The sequence below is a fragment of the Macrotis lagotis genome, chromosome 3 (assembly GCF_037893015.1).
Source record: "Macrotis lagotis isolate mMagLag1 chromosome 3, bilby.v1.9.chrom.fasta, whole genome shotgun sequence".
Classification (NCBI taxonomy): Eukaryota; Metazoa; Chordata; class Mammalia; order Peramelemorphia; family Peramelidae; genus Macrotis; species Macrotis lagotis.
Window position 1 is genome coordinate 282,803,650 of NC_133660.1, and position 18,277 is coordinate 282,821,926.

An 18,277-nucleotide genomic window follows, 5' to 3' on the forward strand; every position below is an offset into this window, starting at 1 on the left:
GGCGGGCGCTCCCGCGCGGAAGCCGGCGCCGCGCGGTCGCCATGGAGACGGCGGGCGCTCGGCCCTCCCCCGCTTCCGGCGCCACGCGGCGGAACTGAAGGGGCGGGCTCGGCGCGGCGCGGCGCGGGGGGAAGAGGTATCCGGGGACGCCGGGGCGCCGGAAGCGCGGTCTCCGGAAGTCCCGGGCGCGGGCTGGCGGCGGCGGCGGCGGTGGCGGCGGTCAGCGGGAAGGTAAGGCGAGGAGGGCCCCGCGGAGGCGGCGCCGCTGGGCCCGGGCCTGTCCGGCCGCCTCTCCCTCCCGGCTAGTGGGTCCCCCGCCCCTCCTCCCTTCCCCCTCCCCTCGGCGCCCGGCCCCGACCCCCCGCGCCCCCGTCTGCAAAGGGAGGGGCCGAGGGCGGCCCCGGGGGCCCCGGGCGGCCTCTGACCCCGCGGGGGGCGCCCGGCCCGGCCCCCACAGCCCCGGAGCCGGCATGTCTCAGGCCACCAAGCGGAAGCACGTGGTGCAGGAGGTGCTCGGGGAGCACCGGGTGCCCTCGGCGCAGCAGCAGATCGTGAGGGTCCTGGGGACCCCCGGCAACAACCTGCACGAGGTGGAGACGGCGCAGGGCCAGCGCTTCCTGGTCAGCATGCCCTCCAAGTACCGCAAGAACATCTGGATCAAGAGAGGTGAGGCGGGCCGGCCCGGGCCGGGGGGCGCCGCCGCGGGCCGGGGGCGCCCCACCTCACGGCCGCTCCCCCCGCAGGTGACTTCCTCATCGTGGACCCCATCGAGGAAGGAGAGAAGGTGAAGGCCGAGATCTCCTTCGTGCTCTGCAAGGACCACGTCCGTTCTCTGCAGAAGGAGGGGCTCTGGTAGGGGCAGCGCGAGGCCTGGGGGATTGGGAGGGGGCTTCAGTGACCCAGCTCCTTCTGCCCAACTAACCCTTTCCCCTTTTTAGGCCTGAAGCCTTCTCTGAGGTAGCTGAGAAACAAAGCAACAGCAGAAACAGGTGAGGCTGGGCCTGGGGGCATGGCACTCCCCTCCCCCCAGCTCTGCCGCCCAGGCAGTAGTGTGAAGTGGCTCCCCCAAGGCCACACAGCTAGGTCATTATGAAGCGCCAGAGGCCGGATTTGAACTCGGGTCCTCCTGACTCCAGGGCCGGTGCTCTAGCCACCCCTTGGTTGGATTTTCTCCAGTCTCCTGAGCTCACTAAGATGGCGTTTTGGGAGGGGCAGCAGGATGTCATGAGAGGTGCCCAGCCTCAAGCCTCCTGTGTCCTCAGGTGTCTCACTCACCCCTCTTCCTCCTCCCCACAGGCCACCTCAGCCAGAACTCCCAGGAGAACCCCAGTCTTCAGAAGATGACAGTTCTGAGGACGATTCAGACCTCTTTGTCAACACCAATCGTGTCCAGTATCAGGAGAGCGAAGAGGAGAGTGAGGAAGAGGCCTGAGATCTTGGCTTCCCTTCCAGTCAGAAGCCTCTTTTCTGCCTGACCATGCCTCTATGGACATGAACGGGTTGCCCTGTGGATCCACCCCCTGGATGGGGATGAGGCAGGACTCCCACCCGAACTCCTACTCTTCTCTGTAAGAGATTAAACCCCTGGTGGGTTGAAAGAGAGCCGGGCGCTGACGTGTACCAGTGTGCCTAGTAAATCGATTCCGACTTTGATGTGTTTCTCCAGTGAAAAGGAGGGACCAGAAAATGCCTGGGTGGGGGCTAGCCATTGTGTGGACCATTTCAGAATGGGCCCCAATAGAGGGCAATATCTGTTTCTATTTCCCACATCCAGGGGAAAATGGAATCATAACTTAAACAAGGGGAAAAAAATAAGGAGCAATTTTATTTAATATTAAAGGACTGGGGAAATGGGATGTCTTCACTTTGTGATGGTGTTCCTGTGGAAAGAAGAGAGTCGAGATGAAGGAGGGAAACAGACACAGGCATACAACCACTGCCCCCTCCCCCCCAGCTCTAGCCCCTACTCACGCATTCATGCTCTTCCCACTGCCACTGAGCACGATGTATGGGGTCTTCTGGGCTTTCTGTTTCTCCTGGAGCAAGGCCACTGTGCCCAGGGGGGTGTCACTGGAGCTCATCTTCTTCAAGAGCTGTTAACAAGGAGACCTCTTGCACTTAGCAGCAATTGTCACCATTGTCTGTAAACCCTTGAAAGAGATCCCACCCTATCACTCCCCCCCCCAGGTCTATGGGATCACTCACAGCTTCCTCATCGAGTTTCTTCATCCTCCGCTCAGTCTTCATTTTGCCAGAACCCTTTCCATGGAATCGGTGAGATAGTTGCCTGAAAGCCTGGGCAAAAAGATCACTCAGTGATTATCTGAAGCAACAGAGCCATTTCTGCTTTTTTTCTCTTGCCTTTTTTTTAAGGTTTTTGCAAGGCAAATGGCATTAAAGTGGTTTGCCCAAGGCCACACAGCTAGGTCATTATTAAGTGTCTGAGACCGGATTTGAACCCAAGTACTCCTGACTCCAGGGCAGCTGCTTTATCTCTGTGCCACCTAGCTGCCCCAGAACTATTTCTGCTTTAGGAAAATGAAATGCTAGCCACAAGAGCAGGGTAGGAAGGAGTCAAAACTCCATAATGTGAGAGGGGGAAATGTGGGAAAGACCAGAACTGGGGCTTCTCAAGATCTCGACTGGAGAAGAGGATAAGAGGTTTGGGGAAGAACAAGGAAAGAAGGTAGAAGCTGATGACCACATTACACTGTATCCATGTCAACGACAGTGAAATCTTAACAGGTGAGAAGCTTGGGGAAGGGCACAGAACTAACAATGGTTTTCCAAAAGAAATAGATGATGGGGGATGATATTCCTGTCAAATTAGGACATGAGAATTCTGCAGGAACTTGTAGACCTACAGCCTCTGCCAGATTCAAGGACTGGATCGGACTGGGGAGATCAGGGAAGACAGATGTAAGGAGTAAGTAGAAAAGGATGGAAGATTTGACAAGAGAAAGAAATCTTCCCAAGGTCCACAGGGGTCAGGTGAGACACAAATGAGTCACTGGGGAAGCTCTTGGCAAACCTTCAAGCCTTCAATCCATGCCATCTAGTGATTGGGTTCCAGGGTAGGCCCCTTCACAGAAGGTAGGGCTGGTGCTGAAGTTAGTGACATCTGATGAGGTCTAGTATCTCTCCCTAAACCCCAGGATTGGGGCTTAGCTCTTGACTTCCAAGGATTCCAATGATACTTTCCCCAGACAAATACCAGAAAGCATTGCTACATGATAGGATCCTTGCTGAGAAACCCAGCCTAGAGAGACCAGGTGACATTTGTGCATTTTTGGACGGAAGTGAAGACTTTGGGTTCTGAAAACACAACTGGTACTTACGGTAGGCAGTGGCTCAAAAGAAGTCTGACCAGAGGGGACAGTTCACAACAAGACCATGATCTTGGAGACAAGCCAACAATGAATAGGTCAGCCTAGCTGCACCGACAGAACCATTTAGAAGGAAGACCAAATGGCTCTAGGACTGTTATGGAGCTGGCAGTCAAGAGCCCTGCATGCTACCCCATCTGGACAAAGAGCCAAGGATGGGGAATGGCCAAAAGGCCCCTCTCCAGTTTTGCCAAAAACAGAGCCATCAATCTGAGGCCTGCTTTAATACTAACTTCTGAACAACAAGGATTCAGGGCTCAACCAAAGTGCCAGTTTCACCCATAAATAAAAGGGCATTCAAGACATTACATTTGGGTTTAGAGGTCAGGAAGTGAGCAAGTTCATCAGAACCACATTTTCATAATGCCAAACAAAAAAAAAAATGAGGCTGAAGTACACAACACTGAAATAAGCAGCTGACTGAGAGGGAAGCTAATGGAGCAAGAAGCCAACAAAAAATCATGCAGCTGAGGATCAGCGATGCTGGAGCTAATGTTGCATCTAAAAATGGACACAAAGAACAGGGAAAAGGACATGGATCTGGGGGAGGAAGTATCTTAAACACTTCGCCTGCTTTTTTTCTCTGGAGAGTATTGGATTAGCAAAACCAGAACAAAAATGAATTTGTCACCTGACCCTGGAAAACTGCACCCCTCAGTCCCTATTCCTGAAGATTCAAAAATGGGAGAGAAGCAACAGGACCAAACATGAGCTCGCAACAGGACTAGCAAAGGACAGGACATGCTGATGAACCTGACTGACTTGGCAAAACTGGAGCAGATGGGATTAAAGGAATGGTTTGTGAGGGATCTCAGAGCCAAAGTGGCCGGGCCAGATCAGTCTTATTTTGTTTCTGACTAGGCACTCTGCAAACCCCTACAAGATACTGGAGGCTTGGGGTGGCTAGGTGGCTTAGTGGATAAAGCACCGGCCCTGGAGTCAGGAGTACCTGGGGTCAAATCCAGTCTCAGACACTTAATAATGACCTAGCTGTGTGGCCTTCCTTGGGCAAGCCACTTAATCCTGTTTGCCTTGCAAAAAACAAAAAGATACTGGAGGCCGGCTGCCGCAGTGACCAGAAACAAGGAGTCATTGATGGGTCAGTGTCTGATGAGTGCTTCAGGGCACTGGCCTTCATTATCTTCACCAGTGAGAGGGCCTGCTCATCCAGTGAGCAGAGAGGTGAACCTATAACAAGCTGGATGACAGGATTGAACCCCAAAAGCTTGAGCAGGCCATGGTACTGGTCCCATCTGATGATGTTCATTTTTCTGGTAGTTCATCTTCCAAGTCCTGTTGCCAGCCTAACTTTAGGACAGCTAGGTGACTCAGTAGATAGAGCACTGGCCCTGGAGTCAGGAGAACTGAGTTCAAATCTGGCCTCAGACACTTCATAATTACCTAGCTGTGTGGCCTTGGGTAAATGCCTTGCAAATACAAAAAAGAAAAGACAGCAGGAGATCCTAACTTCACAAAATACTTAACTGGGAAAAACCAAGCCAGCTTAAGTCTCAGAATCCTAGATTCTGAGCTAGGAGAGAGCCTGAAAGCCAGTCATCTAGACCAATCCATTTACTTCCCTGATGAAACAGGACCAGACATATAAAGTGACACTGAGATCATATGGAAGATCATAGGAAGAGGCAAAGTGGGTACTTAACCCAGACTGCTCCCCATACATGGGATGAGGGATCCATGTGAACCGTCAGCAAGAAAAGCGAATAAATACCTCCCTAGGCATTCCCTGAGAAGCCCAGAATTAGCAAGGGAGCTCGTGCTCTTGTCCTTAACCCTGACCACAGGACATCAGGTAGAACGTGGTCAGATTAGGCAATATTCAGGAGGAAACCTCAAAAGCAAACCACAAAACCAGGCAAATTAACCCCACAGAATGTTTTAGGAATTGCTGCTGGTATCTGAAGGGATCAGAAAAGTAGGGCGCAGCTTCTTAAAGAGCCATCTAAAAGGGGAGCACATCTCCTTGGGAAGCAGGACTTCCTGCTTGGGTTCAAATTCAAACTGATCTGGAGGTGGGGGGTGGTGTGTGGCATGTTCCCTACCTCCTTGGGTGTCAGCTTCCTCCCAGTCTCATCCACATACTCAATCTTGACATCAGGCTTATAGCCATCTTTCTCCTTGAAATCCTGGGTGAAGCCCCGATACTCTTCCCTACGACTGTACTTGTCATCAATGGCCCTGTGGGTAACAACATAAAGGAGGTCTCTCAAAAGACTGACTCCACAGATCTCCAAAGGGCCAAGGCCCTGGGGGTCAGTCAGGGGCTCCCTGCCCCACTCACATCTTGTCCTCAATGCAGTATACAGCAGAAGGCAAAGACTTATTTGGGGCCTTCACCCGAGCCACCTTCTGCACAGTTGTCTCCAGCAGCCCTGAGAAAGAAAGAGTCCTTAGGATCACCCCTCCCTAGAGGCCCCTTCCTCGGATGCCCTCATGGGGGGGAGGGGGCCCTCCAAAGCCTATTTGGTTACCTTTGTTCTGACACAAGAGCAGGGCAGCAGCCAGACCTCTATTCACAATGGGCTCTTCATCCAGAATGGTGGTAGAAGAAGCAGAGAACTAGGGAAGAGTTGAGGGTAAGGGGCCTCTGTCAATGGCCAGGTCACCAGACCCCATTCCGACCTTCCCTGCACCACATGGCCCCGGCCTCCCCACCCCGGATCCTCGCCTCCTCACATCCTGCTGCTGCTTCTCCTCATCCAAGTTGACGGTACTCCAGCCAATATTCTCCTCCCCATCAGATTCTGAGCCACCATTGGCAGACCTTTCTTCATCTCGCTCAAAGTCCTAGTGGGGAAAAAACGTGCATCAGGCCATGTGAACAGGAAAATGGCACTAGATTCCCAATGTCTGGGCCCCCACTCTGGCACTGACTGGGAAACAGGCGCACAGAAGCCAGAAGGGCCTAAGTACGATGGTCCCACCCACCTCCTCGGCCACTTCAGACCCAAGTCTCTTTGTTTCCTTGCCCAGTTCATCACTATGGAGCCCCATCCTAAGAGGACTCACCATGAGCTCTTCTTGGTCCTCCCTGTTGCCCGCTAGCCCATAAGTGGGGATCTCCCCCAGGGTTCGGCAGAATTCTGATGTGGCATTGAACACAATTGCCCCTTTCCGCTCTGGATCTTCATCCTCTTCCCGGCTCCGCCGTGTCTCCAATTTCTTCACGATCTCAATCACCTATGGGGAGATGGGGATGTTTAGCCTAGAGAAGAGAAGATTTAGGGGAGACGTGACAATTGTCTTCACAAGAGTGGAAAAAAGGACTGCTAAATGGAAAGAGCATTAGACTATACTTTGCTCAAAGATCAGAATGGGGGTCAAAGTAGTTAGAAACCAAGATGAGAAAATACCAGGAAGGCTTAGGGCAGTTCTATAAATGAGGCACAGCATGCTGGACCCTCTTCACACCCAGCTGGAGCCCCCCAGGGGCCTGCTGTCTCACCTTCTCCCCACTGTCTTTGAGCTGCTGCAGCTGCCTCAGCCTCCGACCCTTCTCCAGCTGCTTCTGTAGTTCGGCCTCCACTTCATCTTCCTCTAGGATCTCCGGGGAGCCCGTCCCGTGGGCCCCACCCTCTTCTATGAGACAGACATGAACCCATTGGGAGCCTTGTCTGACCCAGCTCTCCCCAATCCTTGCTTTGCAGCTCCTCCTGCTCCAAGCTTCACCCAACCAAGCCAAACCTTCCCCTCACCATCATCACTGATGTCCATGTTTTCCACTCGGGTGTCATCAGACTGGGGGGGCTGGGAAGGGGCCTCCCTCTCATGTTCGCCAGGGGCTTCCTCCTCGGTCTCAGGGACACGGCGACGGCCCCTGCCCCGCAACCTGTGGGAGGGAGAGAAGAGCACTAAGCATGGTTCCTTGGCCCCCCTTCCCTGTTCTCATGTGGGCAGTGCTCAGTTACCTGGAACCAAAATCTCCCTCGCTCGTCTCATTGCCAAGAGGAAGCAGATCATCCGCACGAACCACAACCTCTTTCTCCTTCTTTCGAATTTTCCTCACCCTCCGTTTTGTCTTTTTGAAAGTCACCTAGAGGGAAAGGGAAGAGAACAGTCACTCCTCAGTCTGAGGTTTTTGTTTCCATTCTCTGCCAGCCTCAGATCTGAGACTTCACCACTGCCCCCAGGACTATACTCGTCCTAAACTTCTGTATTTTCTCTGGGTCTCCCAAGTCATGACTCTCTTTCTAGTCCTTATTTGCCGACTTTCAGCATTGGAAGTGGTTTTGGTGGATTCTCTTGCAGATAGTCTTCCATCAGTGTGAGCCCCTCACCTCCTGGGGCAGGCACACAGGCCTACCTTTGTCTCTGTGTAACTACCCCCACTGTGACTCCTTCTACCACCTGGAAATGAGTGGAAAGAGTTGGAACCCCTTTCCCTGTGAGATTCTTTCCAATATCTGAAGCCGAGTCACCTTCTGGGGGATTTGTCTCGACCTACCCTCCCCATGCAAAACTCAAGGTGGTCCCTCCTTCATTACCCTTTCCTGCCTTCCTCTGGATGCTCTCCAGCTGACTGACATCTTCCCTACTATGTGCTGTCCAAGGGGTAAGGCTAGGGACCTCACCCTCTGTGGCTCTGCCCAGTTTAAGGCCCACAGACAAATTAGCACCCTTGACCCATTGTACTCCTGAGTCAACCCCTCCCTCTTCTTTAGACAAACCCGTCCAATGGGGGCTCCTGTCAGACCCTTCCTTTATCTGTATTCCACTATATTCTCTCAAAGTCTGGCCCAATGGTCTGACCCATTAAGATTCATTCAGAAACTGACTCAGCTAAGGGTCATCCGGACACCCACTCCAAACCCACTAGTGAGCAAATGACTGCGCTAGAATCCCAACTACACTTATCTTTCCACAAGACTACCAAAGGCAGCTAAGAGCAGCATCCTGAATCACCAGTATAGAAACCCTGGCAAAAAGGAAAGGTCAGCCTGGCACATTTGCCCTCTTCCCTTCCAGAACTGCCCCTCCTCCACGCAGCATCCTAGAGTACAGCACACCACATCTCTGTTGCCTCTTTGGTTTTCACAGCCTCTTCCTCCTTTCCAGAGGTCTTACCCCACCCCAGCTCTACCTGTGTGACCTTCCTGTTCTTATCACTTCCAAGTTTTGCAGACTGCTCCCAGGCCTGGAATTCTGACCCCTCCCTCCCCATCTCCACCTCCACTCTCCTTCCCTCCAGTCCCCAATTAAGTCCAATTATCCCTCCAGGCCAATCACTCTCACATCTACATTTGCAGCATATATGCACCATCCCTACACCTCCAGCTACTAGAGAGCTCCATGGACAGGACATAGTCCTGTCTGGCCAACAACCCAATCCAACACCCCCCCCTCACCCCCATCTTCTCAGCCTCCAGGCTGGTCATTGTGGGGTCTACACTTTTCAGTCTCCAAGTCTTCTTTTCTTTCACCCCACGTCTCCCATCCAGCTGTCACCATATTATTGGGCCCTTTGTTCTTCGAGATGCCCATCTTGCCCTCCTACCATTCTATTTTAATTCTTTCTCCCTTCCATCCATCCTTTAAACTGTTGTCAAACTCTGTCTATGCACTTCCCCACTACAAGTCCCTTTGAGGCTTTCACTTCTCAGACACTGGATGTCCTGGTCTGACACACTGTCCCACCCCAATTTCATCACACTTGCCCTTTCTCATTCAGGACCATTTGCTCGATTCTGGGAGTAGGCCAATCCCCGTGCCTGTATAGCTCCATTCAAGAGCCCTTGAAGCAGAGAACTTCCAGGTCTCTTCTGGCAAATCCTCCCAACCCCACAACAGTCTCCTCCTTCCTCATATTTTCCCAGGATCTTCTGGCTAGAGCTCCCTGATACCCTCCCTGAGTAGATGTGCCTGGGGTCCCTCATACACAGGGCAGGGGATGCCATGGCCCTGGTGGCAGTCCTCTTCCCCATCAGAATGCTTCTCATCATCAGTGAGCCATCCCTGGTGACTCTGAACACCTTTATCCATTTAACCTGTGCTAGAGACTCACCATCTCCTGGGGGGTGAGGTACTCTGAGGCAAGCCGGGGCCCAGCCGTTGTTAGGGACTGTGCCTGCTGCCTCAGGTTGGCCCGGATTTCTTCCAGCTCCCGTTCTCGGGCTCCATCAGCTGCCCCGCTTCGATCGAGTCGGAAAGAGTGTGGGCGTTCCCCTTCCAGCTCCTCGTCATACTTGGCCAGAATGGACCGGGGCTTAAACTATGGAAGTGAGCAAATTCACTCTAATTTCTGCCCTCCCAATCCCTCTCCTCCTTTCCCACAATATCCACAGCCCACTCATCCAGTTTTTTAACCCCTGCCCCCCCCCTTGTTCCCTACAAACCACAGCCATGTCATCCACGCTCTCATCTTCAGCATAGGGTCGGTAATCTGGCTTCTTTTTCCGAAGTTCCACATTCTTTTCTGCCCGCTCTTTGTCAAGGAGGTTCACATTGACCAGCACATCCTCCTCCTCCTGCAGCACACCTACAGGAAGAAGTGGCCTTGGACACCCATGCTCCAAACCCATAGTTTGACACTCTTGCATCCCTTTCTCCCCAGCTGTGTCCCTCACAAAAGCCCAGAGGCTCTGATCAGAATTCCCCCAACCTGGTCATACCTTTGTCCTTAAGGGTAAGAATCATGGTCTCCCCCTCTCGAAAGGAGTCGATAGTATGCTCCACAGTTAGCCCCTGAAGGTCTCGGGCACTGTACTGGTCCTAGAGCAGGCACATAAAGGCAACATCAGTGGCTGCTGGACAACTCAGGACCTGTCCATCTGGGCGATTCTCTCCCTATAGAGAGGAGCCTGGAGCAGCCCCTTGAGGTGTTCACTGTGACTGCAACTCTTCCCCAGGCCTCACCTTCCGCCTTTGTCCAAACTCCTCTTCCACCAGGCTGCTCACTCCAAACTCTTGGTCCATCTCCTCCAACAGCTTGGCCTAGAAGATAGGGTGGGTAAGAGGACAAGGTAGGAAGAGTGTGGGAAAAGAGAGCACATAGAGACACAAATGAAAAACAAAGCTTCAGAAGGAGGTAGCTATTTCAAGAGCAAGTCCCTTCCCAGTGGAAGAATCAAAAGGAAAGAGCATCTCTTAGTCTAGCTCTCACTAAAGCCCATCTGTCCACAATCTTGGGCTTCCTGAGGCTCTCTTCCTAACCTTCCCAAACCAGGTTCTTACTCTCTTCTCAGCTAAATCTTTCTCTTTCTGAAGTCGACGACTCTTCTCGATCCACGCAGCTGTGTCATCTAGCCATGGATCATCGTCCCCCAGGGTCTTGATCTTCCTGAGGAAGAACATGGAAAAGAATGCTCCACTCATTGTATGGGTCCTTTTTGCTGCCAACATTTCTGATGTCAGGTCTAACTCTGTTCCTGCCTCAAAACACACCCCATGCATGCATCCATCTGTCCATTCATGTGTGTGCCCCTCCCACCTCCCCAAGATTTTCTCCACTCACCCCAGTTTCTGGTTGAGAAGACGCTTTTCTTTGGCTGCTGCCAGCTTCTCACGGAGCTCCTCACGCTGTCTCAAGGCCATGGGGTTGATCACGTCAGCCAGCACTGGCTCCTCCTTGGTGCCTGCTGCCTCTGGAAGGAAAGGGTCCAGGAATGGTGACCTTTTCCTCCCTGTTCAGCAGTTCACAGTTAACTGGCCTCAGAAAACCCCAAATCCCATCCTAGACCAAGTCTGTCCCTGACATATTTTCATGGCCTTTACCCTTTTTCTCTGATCTGATGAGCTGTAGAATCTCTAAGGACAAAGATAAACTGACTTGGGTTTTCTTTGTATCAGATAACATAAGCTTCACAAACCTTAAAACATGATATAAATGCAAGCTATTAGATGACCCCCCCCCCCCGGAGCCTCAAACATAGGGCAGTGTGTTTAGCTATCAAGGTTAATTCCCCAATCTTGTACTTTGCTCTGTGTCCCAACCCCTTCCTGACCCCCCCCCAACCCTCTCTCAATCTTACTCGATATTTCTTGATCAGCCCATCTCCCAGCACTTACCCTTTTTAACAGCAACGACTTCCAAAGGTTTGAGACCCAACTTGGCTCGGAGTTTACTGAGAACAAAAGAGAAAGCTATAGGTTATGAGGCTACCAGGAAACCTGGGCGTAACTAAATTCTGGGTGGACTAAAGAGAAGAAGAGACTGGGGAGAGATCATGCAACACTAATTTGTAAAGATAAGAACAAGGCCTCCTTGGGTCCATTAGCAGACCACTGGACAGAAGACGTTAGAGGAAGGCAGTGCTGAACTGCATCATCCCAGCCAGTTACTCACTTGGTCTCCTCAATGCTGAGAGATGAGGCATCTCCAGAGCTGACTTTGGAGCTCGTAGCTAGAAGAAGGAGAATGTGCTGGTCAAAGGGTGAGGCCCATTTACTGACTTTCTATCCTGCTTTGAGGGCATCCTGACCAGGCTCAAAGAATTATGAGATCCATCTAAGAGCTGGAAGCCCAGAACTCAGTAGTTCTAAGCCCCAAAACAGCACCTGACAGAGGCACAAGGGGTGTGCTTCCTTTTCTGGTCTTATCTTGCTTCCCTAACCCTTCCTGGGGAAAACTCCTTTGACTCTAAAACCCAGCTTTCCCCTTCAATGTTTTGGGAAGGCTCTTCTTGTTTTGATCTGGCAAGAACGAATTAAGAGTTGGGGGGATTTATCCCTTCAAATGTATCTATACCAATCTCAAGCCCAGGAAGGGAAGCATTAGACAGAATTCTGGCCTGGGAACCAGAAGGCCTGGGATGGAATGCTATGTAGGCCACTTAGAATCAGAGGATTTCACATGTGGAAGGAATCTCCAATCCAGTCTGCAACTAAGCAGGAATCACAATCGCAGAGAAGCACTCACATGAATGTCTCCTACCTAGAGCAGCCTGTTTCATTTTCAACTCTCCTAGCTCTGATTTCCCTACGACTTATAGTGAACCAATCTATTCTCTCTGAAGTCCTAATTCTTCAAAGTAAAACATGCTAAGAATATTCACACCCCCTCTCCTGTGGGGTGGTTGTTGAGGAAAACATTTTCTAAGACTAAAGTATATAAAAGCAAGCTATTATTTAAGTCAAAGTCCTCTAATAGTGTCTGTTAGAACAAGAAGTCAAAACTATGCCCAAAGGGTAACAAAAATGAGCATACCCTTTGACCCAGCAATACCACTCCTGGGTCTATACCCTGATGAAAAAGGGTAAAAACATCACTTGTACAAAAATATTCATAGCAGCCCTGTTTGTGGTGGCAAAGAATTGGAAATTAAATAAATGTCCTTCAATTGGAATGGCTTGGCAAAGTGTGGTCTATGCATGTCATTGAACACTATTGTCCTATTAGAAACCAGGAGGGATGGGAATTCAGGGAAGCCTGGAAGGATTTGCATGAACTGATGCTGAGTGATGAGCAGAACCAGAAAAATACTGTCTACCCTAACAGCAACATGGGGGTGATGGTCAGCCTTGCTCATGGGGACTTGCTCATTCCATGAGTGCAACAATCTGGGACAATTTGGGGCTCTCTGTGATGGAGAATCCCATCTGTATCCAGAGAAAGAACTGTGGAGTTTGAACAAAGACCAAGGACTATTCCCTTTACTTTAGAAAAAAACAGATATCTTATTGTCTGATCTTGCTATCTCTTATACTTCATGTTTCTTCCTTAAGGATATGGTTTCTCTCTCATCACACTCAACTGAGATCAATGTACAACATGGAAACAAAGTAAAGACTGACAGATTGCTTTCTGGGGGGGGAGGGAAGTAGGATTGGGGGAAAATTGTAAAAGTCAAAAGCTCAAATAAAATCTTTAATTAAAAAAAGAACAAGAAGTGTCAAGAAATTTTGGTGGTGGAGAGCTTCCGATCCGGCTGGTGACGGCCCACTTTTCCATCTTATCCCCATCCCAGTCTCCAGTCAGACTGAATTACTCCCTTTCCCTGTTCAGCTCCTCAGATTTCAGGCCTCAGCAATTTCTAATCCCTCTCCTCCCCTCAATTCCTGTTCATCCTTTAAAAAGTCCAACTTCAATGTCGTCTTTCTCTAAGGACGTTTTTCTGGTCACTGATAATCTTTCCCCTCTGATCTCACATCCTGTTTACACTTCTTGCCTTCATCACTTATCTAAGTCAATCTGGAGCTCCATGAGGTCAGGAGTCTTAAACAAGAGACAACATTTTTGGTTAAGGTACAGAGCCAAAGCTGAAAAACTTGGCGGAACTGAGCCACATAGCGGAAACAGATGCAGATTTGGAGTCAGTTAACACAGCTGGGCTGGAGCCTTGACATCATCTAACTGAATTCTCTTATTTCAGTAAGTTCAAAATCCAGGGCTGTCATGCCATCTTTGTAACATCTCCCTTCCTGCGCCCCCACATCAGCTCGTGACCCTCCCTGAAGGGCAGGTCTGCTCACCCCTACTCAGCCTCCAGGATGAACTAGCAGAGCCCTGCTTGGAACCCCCAGTGCTCTCCCATCCAGGCACCCCAGCCTCCTCCTGGCCTTCCCTCTCTCCCTTCCCCACTCGAGGCCAGGGCCTGGCCCGCGTGTCTGTGCTGCGAGGAGCCTTTAGTCCAGGGGGCTAAGTCGGCCTCCCGGCCCCGCCGCCCTAGCTGGATAATCCCTTAGGGGTCCGGCTGAGAATGGGGCTGGGGCACCGTGCGGGCCGCACACCTCCCCCACCCGGCCCTCGAGCCCCGCCCCCGCCTCAAGCCCCGCTTTCCCACTGGGCCACTCAGGCAGCCAGGCCCCACCCCCCGCTCCTCATTGGCCCGCGCTCCCCGGCCCCGCCCCCCGGGCCTCGCGCTCACCGGCTTCGTAGCCGTCATCGCGCTTCTCCCGCTTCACTCTCCGCTCCGCCGCCTCGGCCTGGCTGCGCTCGCGCCCGTGCGCGCTCCCGTTGCGGGCCTCGGCCTCGCCCCCGCGGCGGCTGCTCCCCCTCTCGGCCCCGCGCTCCCGGCTGCGCTTGCGCCGCTCGCCGGCCCCGCCCCCGCCGCCCCCGCCGCCGCCCCCGCTGCGGTGTTTGTGCTTCTTGTGCTCGCGGTGCCGGGGGGCCTGCTCGGCCGCGCCCGTGCCCGAGCTCCCCGCCGTGCCCGCCCCGGCCCCGGCCGCCGCCTCCTTCTCCCCGCGGTGCTTCTTCGAGGAGCCCATGGCGGCTGCACTGCCACCGAACCCCGGCCGCCGTCCCCGCCGGGCCCTGACGCAGAATGGGAGCTCTTCCGGGTGAGGCACCGCCCCTCGGCGGCTGTTGCCGGAAACCAATGGGCGCCGGGGCCGTTGTGCCCAACGCCCGACGGGAAGCCAAGGCCGAGACTTCCGGCGGCCTCGGTCACGGCGCTCTCGCTATCCCGTCTCCTGGGCCCCCCCCCCCCGCCTCGCCGCGGCAGTGCCGCACGGCGCATGCGCCCGGCAAGGCGGCTCTCAGACCTCAGCCCGGAGCCTTTGTGTGCCGGGAAGATGGCGCCGGGGCGGCCGTGGGCACGCATGCGCAGCGCGCGTTGGCCCGCCAGCTAGCGGCGAGGTGGAGGCTCTGCTTCTGCCGCCTTTGCCTCCGCCCCCTGGGCAGCTTTGCCCCCTGGCAGCCGCCTTGCTCCGGCCGCGGCCTTCTCCTGGGGGCCCCCAGACTCACGCGGGGCTCTTATCCCGTGGATCCAGCCCGGGATTCCGCGTTTCCGTGCGTCCTGCCCAGAGGCCTCGCTCCGAAAGGCCTGCTCCAAGGATGCCGCCCCGGCCCTCGGCCCAAAGCGAAACGCCAGGCGCAGCGCCGGGCACATGGCTGGGCCTGGCAGGGGAGCGCCTCCAAACCTGGAACAGGACCACCGGCCCCAAGAGAGGCCCTTGGGGCCTGCAGAAGACCGCCTGTCAGGAAGGCCCGAAGAGGGCCTTGAGGCAGGAGAGGGCTGCAGGGTCTCGAAGCGGGCCAGGAGGCCTGAGAGAGGGCCAGGCCCCGAGAGGAGAGAACTAGTAGGCCCAAGAAAGGGCTGTGAGGCCCAGGCATCCATCCCCAGGAGGAGACAGCCCCGGTAGCCAGTCCCCAGCATGCCAAGAGGGCGCCACCCCTTGCTGGCCTAGCGTCACTTCTCGGAGGAGAATCTATAGCAAAGAACAGTATTGGGCAAGATAGTTAAGATCTAACCCTGAAGCTGTTGAAAAGCAAAAACTCTGAAGTTTTGAAAATCAAAAAGAGGAAAATGAAAACCCCACAGGGACTATTAACTTCAAGTCAGAAGTTAAACCAGTGTAAATAAACTGCTAGAATAGGGAGCCCTAGAGAGTCCAGGAAGCTTCTTAGAAAGTATTAGACTATTCATCAGACAGAAATATCTAGCATAGGCAATACAGGTTTAGAATATAAGCACATTGATCAACCTTGTTGGATGCAGCTCTTCGCAACAGTTCAGAGAGCCAGGACAACCCTAGGAGACCAGCTATGGTCAATGCTATCCCCATCCAGAGGAAGAAAAGCAAAACGAAATAAAAAACACTTACAGAATCTGAATGAACATTCACTTTTTAAAAATTTCTCTTATGTATTTCCTTCCTATGTATTTCCAATCTCTTCCTTCCTGTTTCATGGTTTTCTTTCTTTTCCCTTAATCTTAATCCCTCAAACAGAAAATGACTAATCTGTAAATGTTAAACATAAATGTGTTTGTACAATATCCAGATTGTTCGAAGCTGAGGGGAGGGGAAGGGAGGGTGGAAGGAAATTATGTAACTTAAAATATGCATTTGCATGTGGATGAGTGTAAAAGATCTTTTACAACATGTAATTGGAAAAATAAAATATCAATAGGAAGAAAAAATGCTTACAAAAGAATACAAACTTCTTTTTAAAACCTTACAAAGGAAAATAGATGATTGTGAGCAGAATAGTCTCATGAAGCAGAGAAACCATTCCAAACTAAGCTTGGCAGGATTTCCAATGAAGCACAGTGACACTGAGGGAATTCAAAAAGGGAAATGGAGAGAAGACTAGACAGATTGACTATTACCCAAATTTTAACCCACATGCAAATTGGCAACTTACAGAGCTTGACTAACAGTGTAAATTGCTGTGATAGACAGGAGAGGAACTGTGGATCCAGAGTTGAAGAGAAAAATTAGATTGCTTTGGGGAGATTGCAAAGCCCTTTCCTGACCCCTTGTTTCCCATGATAGCAAAGTTCCAGTCTTTTTAACATTAACCAAAGTTACTGTATGACAGTAAGACCTGAAACTCCATTGTCTTTAAAGACCTAAAGATTAGCATCATATCAAGAGTACCAGAAGGACACATGGCAGGTGTGAGCAGGCTGTGACATCTAACCAAAGAGGAATCACAAAGAATAGCCATAAAGGAGGATATCAAAGAATGAGTTGAAGGGTTTCAACATGCTGGGTGGACCCCATGTGGTGAACTTTAGCGGGGACCTGGACAAAAATTACCCAGGATAGACTGGCCTTCTACCTTGTTGAAGATCATGCCCAAATCAATGAACATTTGGACATTCCCCAGCACAAGCTTAATAACCACTGGTTTATTTTTTATGTAATTCCTTGTGACAAAAGAGCCTCCTCTGAGGGATGGTGGAAGTTATGTATATTAGGTATTTTTGTTTTCAGCCATTCTGTTTAGATTTGTTCTTCAGGTATCCAGGAAGGGAAATTCATGGTCAACTTTGTCTAAGATCCATGTCTTCTCAGAACCTTCCTTGCACTAGCAATGAAATCTGATACTTTCCAGCTTAGCAGAACTGGCCAGTGGATGCACTGCTGAGAGCTGTACATTCTAGAACCATCTCCATGAAGCTTCTCCTTAGTGTAGGGGGGGCAGGAACCATCTCATTCTCTGGAATCTTTTTTTGATCAATCTTTTCTTGTTAATGAAATTCTGTGATTCCTTACTGGGATGGCTGCCAAGTGCTGTGGGGATTCTAAATTCAGAACTTGGGGGCAAAATTTCAATGCCTTATCATAATCACATCTTTGCCAACTGAGCCTAAATTCCCAGATTTAGGCAAGAGTGGAAGATGTTAGTAAGGGTCAATCCTGCCTACCAACAATAGCATCATTAATACATTGTGAGTAATGTGGACATATGTTTTGCATGACTTCATATGTATAAAGGATGTTATTTTTTTAACTTCTAATGAGTGGGAGAGGCTGAAGGAAGAGAATTTGGAACTTAAATGGAAAATACATTGTGAGCAAAGCTTGCATTTGGAACCCTAAGATCCAAATAGTATGGCTGGTGACAATCTGAGTCCTGGACAGGTTCAGATCTGGAAGGAACTTAAGAGGCCATCTACTCTAACTCCATCCTGTTAACAGATAAGGAAACTGAGACCCAGAAAAGTCAAGTGGCTTGCCTGAAATCACAGAGATCATAAAGTTGAGGGAGCAAGATTCAACCCAGTTCCTGATTTTTTTCTTCTTCTGGTTTTTGCAAAGCAATGTGGTTAAGTGACTTGACCAGGAAACCTTCCCTGAACCTGCTGGCTAGTAAAGGAACTTCAGATCATAGATATACAGCAGGAAGGGAACAATCCTCTCCTTTACAGATAAGAAATCTGGGATAATTTACCCAAGCTGGCTATTCTTTTGAGAAATGAGATTCAAACCCAGATCTCCCTGACTCTCTGTTGTCAATTAGTTGTATGATTTCCTTCTTAACCCTCTAGTAGACAGTAAGCCCTGTGAGGGCTAGGACCTCATTGGCTATCTCCTTGATATCACACACAATAAGTGCTTAATATATGAATTCATATGGTGCTATGAAACCCACTGCCTCCCCCCCCCATTCCCAGTAATTTTTTTCCCCTAAATGCCTTTTTATGGAACCAAATGATGTTACTGTGGGACATCTTACTTTCCTGTGACCCAATAGAAGATCCCTTTCC

The 18,277-nt window shown here is 51.3% G+C and overlaps 2 protein-coding genes across 2 annotated transcripts; one reads left to right on the forward strand and one right to left on the reverse strand.

Annotated features, from left to right (window-relative positions):
• The first annotated feature begins 26 nt into the window (after positions 1 to 26).
• Positions 27 to 1,856, forward strand: EIF1AD (eukaryotic translation initiation factor 1A domain containing). The gene is made up of 5 exons (XM_074231030.1): positions 27 to 231; positions 458 to 666; positions 744 to 852; positions 939 to 989; positions 1,297 to 1,856. The coding sequence occupies exons 2-5, from the start codon at positions 471 to 473 to the stop codon at positions 1,430 to 1,432; spliced, it is 492 nt and encodes a 163-aa protein (XP_074087131.1). The 5' UTR covers positions 27 to 231; positions 458 to 470; the 3' UTR covers positions 1,433 to 1,856.
• Positions 1,807 to 14,689, reverse strand: SART1 (spliceosome associated factor 1, recruiter of U4/U6.U5 tri-snRNP). The gene is made up of 20 exons (XM_074231029.1): positions 14,207 to 14,689; positions 11,686 to 11,743; positions 11,409 to 11,464; positions 10,855 to 10,984; positions 10,575 to 10,680; positions 10,257 to 10,334; positions 10,013 to 10,112; positions 9,737 to 9,879; positions 9,406 to 9,612; positions 7,313 to 7,437; positions 7,100 to 7,233; positions 6,850 to 6,983; positions 6,414 to 6,584; positions 6,081 to 6,191; positions 5,876 to 5,963; positions 5,686 to 5,776; positions 5,447 to 5,582; positions 2,206 to 2,295; positions 1,972 to 2,093; positions 1,807 to 1,880 (listed from the first exon to the last, which is right to left on the reverse strand). Exons 1-20 carry the CDS (start codon positions 14,544 to 14,546, stop codon positions 1,862 to 1,864), a joined length of 2,439 nt encoding a protein of 812 aa, XP_074087130.1. The 5' UTR covers positions 14,547 to 14,689; the 3' UTR covers positions 1,807 to 1,861.
• Positions 14,690 to 18,277: the final 3,588 nt, after the last annotated feature.

Coding starts and splice junctions, on each gene's coding strand:
- SART1 (XM_074231029.1), bottom strand. CDS start 14,546: ATGGGCTCCTCGAAGAAGCACCGCGGGGAGAAGGAGGCGGCGGCCGGG. Junction 11,744..14,206: donor CGATGACGGCTACGAAGCCG/GTGAGCGCGAGG, acceptor TCCTTCTTCTAG/CTACGAGCTCCAAAGTCAGC. Junction 9,613..9,736: donor GCGTGGATGACATGGCTGTG/GTTTGTAGGGAA, acceptor TCACTTCCATAG/TTTAAGCCCCGGTCCATTCT.
- EIF1AD (XM_074231030.1), top strand. CDS start 471: ATGTCTCAGGCCACCAAGCGGAAGCACGTGGTGCAGGAGGTGCTCGGG. Junction 853..938: donor CTGCAGAAGGAGGGGCTCTG/GTAGGGGCAGCG, acceptor TCCCCTTTTTAG/GCCTGAAGCCTTCTCTGAGG. Junction 990..1,296: donor CAAAGCAACAGCAGAAACAG/GTGAGGCTGGGC, acceptor TCCTCCCCACAG/GCCACCTCAGCCAGAACTCC.